The sequence below is a fragment of the Suncus etruscus genome, chromosome 11 (assembly GCF_024139225.1).
Source record: "Suncus etruscus isolate mSunEtr1 chromosome 11, mSunEtr1.pri.cur, whole genome shotgun sequence".
NCBI lineage: Eukaryota > Metazoa > Chordata > Mammalia > Eulipotyphla > Soricidae > Suncus > Suncus etruscus.
In genome coordinates, this window is record NC_064858.1 from 38,833,455 (window position 1) to 38,843,080 (window position 9,626).

Consider the following 9,626-nt stretch of genomic DNA (forward strand, 5'->3'; position numbering starts at 1 on the left):
TGTACTCAAAAAAATGATATTGATGGCAACATTTTTGATACCAAGTTTATTAACCAGTTGGCATGTTTATACTCTTCTTAACTCTTTATACATATTCAATACATAAATATATAGTAAATATTCTATATATTATTTATACATAAATATTCTAAATTCATTTTGTTTGTCTTAAAAATTATCTGGATGATACTATTATGATAGAAATATGCACTTTTATAATAATCATACCCAAGTGTTTGAACCCTCCAAATGTTCAGCAGGTAGAGGAAAAAATATTACTGAGAAAAAAACTGAAGAAACATCCCTGAAGGGAAATTAGGTCCATATAAATAATAGTAAAGATAAAAAAGAAATTAATGGAAGATTAAAAACAAAACTGACAATTCAAGATATACTATTTTAGAACATAGAAAGGAAGTTCCAGGCCACAGGTTTCAATTTCCTACGCCAAACCAACTAAATATTTTTAAACAAATTAAAAGAAGGTATTTATACAATTCTGAGAATTAATTTGCAGTTTTCTAAACACAACATTTTCAGATTGGAGAGAGGTCTATGAAGATAAAAATCTTGAGATTCTTGGAGCATAGTGCAGTATATAGGGCACTTGCCTTGCACATGGCTGACTAGCTCTCATATAGTCCTTCAAGTACTTCCAGGAGTGATTTCTGAGTGCAGGCTCAAGAATAACCCTTAAGACTTGCTAAGTATGACCCTAAACACACACACACACACACACACACACACACACACACACACACCACCACCACCACCACCACCACCACCACCACCACCACTACCATCACCACCACCAAATGAAGCCTTAAGATTCTTAATCACAAATCCTCTCGCCCCAAACAGCGACAAATTCATAGTCGATTTTCAGCCCGTATTAGTTGTTCGATGGACGAAGACCTAAATGAATGTGTTTCCAGGGAATACTTCTCTCCAAATTATTACCATCTCAAATATTAGAATTCCCAATTTTTCACTTCCTTATATAACTTGTCTTTTAAATGTTTATACCTTTTCCACATTTGTAGAATTTCTACACATTTCTACAAATTTCAGATGTTCTTTGATATCTACAGGGAAATAAGAAAAATCCCCTTGTTTCTTCATGTTACACCTACAGTTGTGAGAAAGCACATTTCAGACAGTTGTGGGAAAGCCCAAATTCACCACCACAACAGGTTGCAGTGTCTGAGCCAGTGAAGCATAGATTGAAGGAGTTGAGTGATTAGGAGGCAGGAAGAAGGGGGCGGAGACAATGTAACCATATAAGAGCTAATATGTCACATAGGCTTTTAAAACTGCAGAAGACTTCCAGTAAAGACTTTCACTTTGACTTGATCTGGGATTAGCCGGAAACTTGAGTAGCATGAAGATGAATTCTGAAGATCATTCCATAACAGAGAACAGTTCCCTGGATCTGGAGCAAGGACGGCAAAGTGAGTCAGACTTAGTCCTATTCTAGTCACATCTATCTATCTCTATGATTGGTAATAGTATTTAAGGAAGAATATTAGGTTTTCATCTTTGAAAACTTGTTTATATTGTATTTAAGACAGAATAATGAAGATAATGGATAGTAAATATGTCTTTATCTAAAAGACTTGGAGACTAGTGAGGAAACACTAAGTGAATTCTGGAATATTTTGAAATATATGATTCTTTGTTTTAATTTTAGTACCTCTATTTTTTAATCTAATTAAGTAATTCCTTGCACTAGTGCAATGAATTTTTTCCATAAGATTTTTATACAGGGTCCGGAGAGATAGCACAGTGGCGTTTGCCTTGCAAGCAGCCAATCCAGGACCTAAGGTGGTTGGTTCGAATCCCGGTGTCCCATATGGTCCCCCCTGTCTGCCAGGAGCTATTTCTGAGCAGATAGCCAGGAGTAACCCCTGAGCGCTGCCGGTGTGACCCAAAGCCACCCAAAATTTTTTTATATAGATCTGTATATACTCCAGTAAGTTGTCTTTATATACAAGTATTTTGTTTTTACATAAAAATGTAGATTCTTGATTGCCTTTACCTTGTTTCTTTTTGTGTTTTCTGTGTACCTCACTTTACATCTCATTGTATCATCTACCTGTTGCTGGAAACAAAGGTTTCCAGTTTTAGGAAAATAACCATATAAAAGTCAGGGTATATACAGTTCCAGTGCAACTTATTAGAAAGTCATAGAAGTCTTGACAATGACATATCTGCTTTTGCATTCCCTAAAAAACTTGACTTTTCTATTTTATCTTTCTAAATCCTCTTCCAATCTGACTTTAGATAATGCAGAAATAAAATCATTTTTCCCTTTTATTAATTATCAGAATGTGAACATCAGACCTCTTTTACTCTCTTGTATTTGCTAAAGTATTTTCACTGTTTTCCTGTTACTTGCTTTGGGGAATCTCTTGGTCTGTATGTGTATGCATGTTTGTGTGTGTTTTATTATTGACATGTCCTCCATTTCTGATTAATAAATTACTCCACAACACTAAAGAATGTGTTATGAGCAGTAGAGCTAATACAATCTAAAAGAAGGGGTTTTGTTTTGTATATATAAGTATAAAAATATAGATGTATTGTATAAAACTTTCTGTTTTATTGGTTGTTTTTATTTTGTTTGAACAGTACCAGAGATTGAACTCAGGACTTGACACTTCTGATTCTTGGAATCTGCCACTAAGCCATATGCCCAAACCAGAAATTGTTTTCTAAGTGTGTGTCTAATATAATAACTCACTGTAGAAAAATATTAGTTACTTTTGACAAACATTTTATTTAAGGACACAGAATTTATGAATAGATAATAAGTACAAGTCAGTGATACAAGATATTTGGCAACCAGGTAACCAGAACTTTATGGTCCAGTAGAACCTACCATAAGAAAAACATATTATGCAAAGTTACTCAATAAATAAAGATATAGATGAAAAAAATAATATGGCAAGCTTTTAAATTTCCTGAATTTGTCCCAGCTTCTATTGACTGTTTAGTTTGCACTTCCCTTTTTATTCCTCATCAGTATCATTTATTATTGGTTACCACCCATGATTGAAACTGTAAAGTAAATTTGTTTTTAATCTCTACAACAATGGACATAACCTCTTATTCTAATGGAAGTATGGTGTTGATGTTAGAGGAGTGTTTTGTTACCTAGGTGCTAAGTCAAACTGAATAACCAAAGCCTCCCCCAAATCTCTCCCCTCCAACCCCATTTTCTACCCTTGCTAATACAAATAAAATTTACTTGAGAACTATCTGAAAACTTACCCATCAGAGAAGTCAATGGGCTTAGTTAGGCTCCTAAGTCACTGAGCTAGTTTGAGGCATTAACAGTCACTAAGGAGCTGAATTGTAGCGTATTGAATCTAAGCAGCATAATAGAGTCTCACGTGGTGAGAAGTGAAACTAGACATAGAGCTTTAACTTTGCTAGCATATCTCCTAAGAGCTGCTTTCCATGGCAACTAAACAAGAGCAAAACTGGAAAATTTGCTTTGAGATGCTGAGAAAGACAGAGGTTGAGAGAAGTGAAGTAAGAGATTACCTTGTATAAATTGAGTGAAGATCAACATTGGGTAAAAAAAAAATATCCAAAAGAATAAAATTGGTACTAACATTTAGAATATAAAAATTGGGGCTGGAGAGATAGCATGGAGATAAGGTGTTTGCCTTTCATGCAGAAGGTCGGTGGTTTGAATTCCAGCATCCCATATGGTCCCCTGAGCACTGCCGGGTGTGACCCAAAAACTAAAAAAAAAAAAAAAAGAATAGAATATAAAAATTACATAAAAGAAACCAACATCTTTTTTTTCCTCTCATAGTAATGTTTATGATCATGTTGTTATGTCTGAATTGTTGGGTATTTTTTTTCTGGCCTATATATATATATATATATATATATATATATATATATATATATATATATATATATATATATATATATATATATATATATATATATATATACATACATACATATATATACATATATATATACACTGCTTAAAATTTGGCAAATTGGTTATAAAGCTCAGATAAATCAATTGTTTTTTAAAATCAAATTTCAAAAGAGTATCACTGTCTTATACATATGCAACATGCTTGACTTCATCTGCAACTCTCTTTCCTCAGACAATACCACCAGCCCTCGTTTTGCAACTCAACATGAAGGTTACCTTCAGGTATCTGTTCCATGTGCTGTAGTAACTGTGGTCACCATCACTGCTTTGATCATGACTCTTATTGCTTTTCAAGGTAGGTTTACTTCTCAGGAATTATTCACTCTCTTAGCTATAAGTATTAATATTCAGTTAAAGCAATCCAGTGGAGATTAATGGCTCAATCAGAAAGGTTTCTTTTTAAATTAATTTAGAAACTTCCTATGCATTTCATCCTATGTAGTTTCCTAGTGTATGCTAAATGTAACACATGTTCTTTGGATATCTAATATAATTCTTTTTATTTTGTCTTGGAGAATTTCTTTATAAGTATTAAACATGTCTATGCTTTAAAGATTGATAAAGGGAAAAACTTACATTTGAGCAGATGTTTAAATATGGAACAGGGGGGTGATTTCAGATTCTAATAAAAATAGTCATCTAGTTTGGAGGAAAATATAGATTTCATATTCATTGATAATATAAAGAAATACCTATGATATGAGTCAGTTAGGAATTGTCTAGCAAACATATCTCAAAGGCCCCAGAATGGTGGCTATGGATACTAATATATCTACAAGGAGCAAAAATTATTGTACAGCAGAGAGGGTGCTTGCTTGCATTAGCTGACCTACATTCAATCCCCAGTGTCCCAAATAGTCCTTTTCAAGCTTACCAGGAGTGATCTCTGAGTACAGAGTCACAAGTCAGTTCTGAGCAAAGCCAAGTATGCCCCACCAAATTAATTAATTACATTTTTCTTAATTAAAAAAGAATATATACAAAGCTTCCACAGTTAGTTATGATACATTTTTCACAAGATATAATTATGTCAAAATACAGCTATATTTTATGAAACTGAATTGTATAATTTCTATGGAGCATCTCTGGCTATATCATTTCCTTTATTCTGAATTACCTTTTCACAAATTTGCTGTCTTTCTTCAAATTTAGTGTATCTATTGCATCTTTTGATTCCTCCAGCCATTACATTTAGAAGTAAAATCTTACACAAAATTTATTGCACTTTACCCTTACTTATATAGTGACTACTTTAAGATTTTTCCAGTGACTTTTAAAAATAATATTCCCATAGTGGTATTTTCTTATTTCTTAAACCTTGTACCATGGTGATTAGGCATAATGAGAGTTAGGATATTTAAAAAAAAAAAAAGGTGTGGACTTTTCACAGAATGAGCAAAAAAAAAAAATCCCTTGAACAAATTTTGTAGGCTGTGGGTGTTTGGTTAGTTTCTTTTGTTACTAAAATAGTTTTTCTTGTTCACAGTGGGTCAATACAATTGCCCAGTGCCACCAAATAGCCATGCCTCTTCATGCTCAGATGATTGGATTGGATATCAGAGAAAATGTTACTTTATTTCCTCTGAGAAAAGGAACTGGGCCTCAGCACAAAATGAATGCTCTAAACGTGGAGCTACTCTTGCTTACATTGATTCTGAAAAGGACATGGTAAGATAGTACTCAGAAACAACTCGTTGTAATGATCCTTTTAATTTTTTTTTTTGAAAATATAAAGAAGAAAATACTCTTACTGGCTATTTAAATACATCATGAAATATAAGCATGAGGGTGGTGTTCTTCTAATTTTTTCTTTTTCAAAAAAATTGTTGAAACCATTGTGACTAGTTGGGCTTCAGACATACATGTTTCAGGCCCAATCTCACCACCAGTCTCACCCTCCCTCCATCAATGTTGCCAGAGTGCATCACATGTCATTACCCCCTCTAGCCTGCCAATCTTCTATTTCTGTCAGTAAAAGTCATGTAATATATGTGCTGTCTTTTTATCTATTTATTTTTGTTTGTGGGCCACACCCTGCAGTACTCAAGGGTTATCCCTGACTCTGCACTCAGAAATTGCACCTGGCAGTCACAGGGGACCATAGGAGATGCGATTGAACTCTGGTCAGAGGCATACAAGGTAAATGCCCTACCAGATGTGCTATCGTTCTGGCCTTTATTTGTTCTCTCTCTTTTTAATTTAATTTAATTTCATTCAAACAATTGTGATCTACAAAGTCCATCATAGTTGAATTTCAGACATACAGTAAGTCATAGGCATTCCCACCACCGGTGTTAACCTCCCTCTATAATGGACTGAGAGTGCATCCTATGTCACCAAACTTTGCCCCCTTCCTTTTAAATTTTTTGTGACTGAGCTATAATTTCCTCCACATAGCTCTAAATGAAGGTGTTCTTTCTATCTTCTTGTGATTAAAATTTAGTTACAAAAATTTGTGTGATCAGCCTGAAGTAATAGTGTTTAATTGAGACTTAGAAATTGGTTTGATTGATTAGCTTCAAACAGCAATCCAAATAAGATATTATGCTTAAATTGCCCTTTTAAGTAACATTGATATATTTATCCACAAGGGTTATTTATCAGTCACTTCTTTGTGTTTTCTTCAAGATGTTTTTAAAACGATATGTGGGCAGGACTAAACATTGGATTGGACTGAAAAATGAAGGTAATCAGACATGGAGATGGTCAAATGGTAGAGAATTTGACAACTGGTAAGTTCCAAGAAGTTTCTTTAAGTTTCTCATACCATAAATCATGCAAACCATTTTCTCTCTTTTCTTTCCAAGAATTGTCTGATTCCAATAGTGAATGCTGAAAACCATTTTATCATATATATCTTTATATTCCATTGACTTCTCTGAAGCAGGGCTTTTTATAACTTTGATTTCATTTATTTCTTCATATGCTATAAAATAACTATAAATAAATGTTAGTAGCAATCATATTGACCATATTATAGTGTGAGTAATAGAGTCAGAGATAGTATGAGACAGTTATATTATGCAAAAATATTAACATTCTCACTCTCGGTTTATATATTACTGATGAGAATATTTTAGAAAATAAGTTTATTTGCTAATTCCAAGTTCTCATCTTCACAGGAATGAAAAAATATTTTCAGTACCTAATTGGAAGTTTTTATGGATCTGAGAAAAAAATGCCATAGGGTTAAAGAAGTTGGATAACTTCTAAAAACATTTCCTGTAGTCAACCTGTATTTTTAAACTTCATAAACACTGCAATAATTTTTGCTATCCCAAAACTCAAAGAGGAATAGATTTATAGCTACTTAAATCATTTTATCCATCATTGTATATAGAAAAAAAATCCACCTCTATATTTATTCAATACTAGAGTTAATATGCACATTTTGCATAATAATGAAGTATTGTGCTTGCACTATACATGGGATGAATAAATATTGGTACTTTTTTGTTTGTTTGTTTTTTGGGCCACACCCGATGTTGCGCAGGGGTCACTCCTGGCAATGTGTTCAGAAATCGCTCCTGGCTTGTGGGAACATATGGAACGTGGTGGGATAGAACTGTGTCAGTTCTATCTAGGTCAGATGTTCACAAAGCAAACTCCCGACTGCTGCGCTACCGCTCTGGCCCAGAATATTGTTTTTGAGAACAGTTTCTCAAAAAAGTTTTGAACTCTTAAATGATCAAGTCTTTCTTTTAATGATAAATCAATAAAATGAACAGGGTTTTTACTTAGCGCTGTACCCTTATTTTTTCATATTTCTCTCTATTTTTTTCTACTGCCCCAATAGATTAGACCAGGAGTCTTGACTCATACATTTCAGCTAAAAAACAACAACAACAAAAAGAGATGGCCATCACAAGGTTTATTCTTGTATAATTGAATACATATAATGAACTGAAATAATTCTGTTTATTGTTCAACAGGTTCAGTCTATCAGGATCTGCGAACTGTGTATTTCTGAATAACACAGATATCAGCAGTACAGAATGTGAAAATAAATTGCACTGGATATGCAATAAACCCTACAGATAATGAGGAAACAAACACTTATAAATTATTATATCATGGGACTCAAAGGAGTTTGTGAACATAGTCCATTCCTACTTCATCGACAGAAGCTTTCCACAAAATCTTCTCAAAAAAGTCTGGATTATTTTGGAAAACTTGTATTTAAATATCTGAAAGAAAAAGACTAATATTTGCCCGAGGAATACTCCCACCATGAGCTGAAAATGTCACACATTGCCTGATAATGATGTTTAGGAATATGAATGATTTTAAATATTTTGGATGCACTTTATATTTTTTATTCAGAAATAAGATTTAGGGTAATTTATTGTTGAATGTGAATTTTTTGTACATTTGTTCTGTTTGAAAGAGTTGATTATTTTGTTTGCTTTTGTGTGGGGGCATTATCTGGCTGTGTTCAGAGCTTATTTCTGGCTCTGTACTCTGCGTGTCACACCAGGTAGGCTTGGATAGCCATATGGGGTGCCCAGGATCCAACCTGGGCTGGCCATTAAAAGGTCAGCCCCCTTGCATGCTATACTATTGCTCAGGCCCATGAAGGAGTTAGCTCTAAAAAACTGAAAGCTAATGTATCTAGTCTAATACCGTCTTTATTTATTTTTTGTTTTTTTGGACTACACTTGACTATGCTTCAGATACACTCCTGGCAATGCTGGGGGGGGGGGCATATAGGGTGCAGGAGATTAAGCTCAAGTCAGCCTCATGCAAGATAATAATCTAAAGACTTTTTAAATTTAATTTAATTTTTGTTTGTTTGGGGGACTACACCCAGCAGTACTCAGGACTTACTTCTGGTGCTGTGCTCAAGTATCACTCCTGATGGTACTCTGAGTACCACAAGTACCTTATCCACTGCTCTATCTTGCTGGGTCCCCTCATGAACATTTTTTAAAGCTCAAAGAACATTTATAAATAGATGGATATCTGTGAAACTAATTCTAGTTATGTTTCTCTAGTTTTTACTTAGAGAATTTTACCACATCACTTTGATGTTTTATCTTCGAATCAACTATTTATGTTTTCAATTTTTTCAGTTTAAATTCATCTTTTAATGAGATAAAGCTCCTGTCTTTCAAACCTGTGTTTGGCAAGAAGATACAGTAAAGAGTAGGACTATTTGTAAAATGTTAAAAAAAATGTGTCATAGAATGTGGGTAAATCCTCATCCAGGATTACTCAGACCTAGTACCTAATTATAACTTTGTCTTTATTATTTATCTTTCTTGTGCAATACTTTTTGTGAAATAATTCTAAGTGCAATAAAGTGTGTTTTTGTTTGTCTTTTGTATTCAGTGCAACTCTAAGCTGCTTTTATATGTTTTAAAATAAAATCGAAATAATTCCAAATCAATAAACTTTCCAAGATGTGTATTTCTCCAAAGTGCACTAAAAGTTGTCTTTGACACCCCAACACTGAATATGATTCCCCAAGCATTGCCAGAAGTGAACACTGAGCAGAATCAGTAGTAGACCCTGAACCCCTGAAGTGCTGCTGCCAAACAAGAGAAACAAAAGTTATGAAATGCTTACACAAAAAATAAAAAAACATAACTTTGAACAGCTTTATAATGAGACTTGTTTTTTTTGAATTGTATGTTTAATTATCTTTCCAAATTCACCATAT

At 33.7% G+C, this 9,626-nt stretch overlaps 1 protein-coding gene across 1 annotated transcript; it reads left to right on the forward strand.

Annotated features, from left to right (window-relative positions):
* Positions 1–1,387: 1,387 nt before the first annotated feature.
* Positions 1,388–8,012, forward strand: LOC126022270 (early activation antigen CD69-like). Its single transcript, XM_049783134.1, has 5 exons — positions 1,388–1,451; positions 4,137–4,259; positions 5,451–5,632; positions 6,593–6,696; positions 7,897–8,012. The coding sequence occupies exons 1-5, from the start codon at positions 1,388–1,390 to the stop codon at positions 8,003–8,005; spliced, it is 582 nt and encodes a 193-aa protein (XP_049639091.1). The 3' UTR covers positions 8,006–8,012.
* The last annotated feature ends 1,614 nt before the right edge of the window (positions 8,013–9,626 follow it).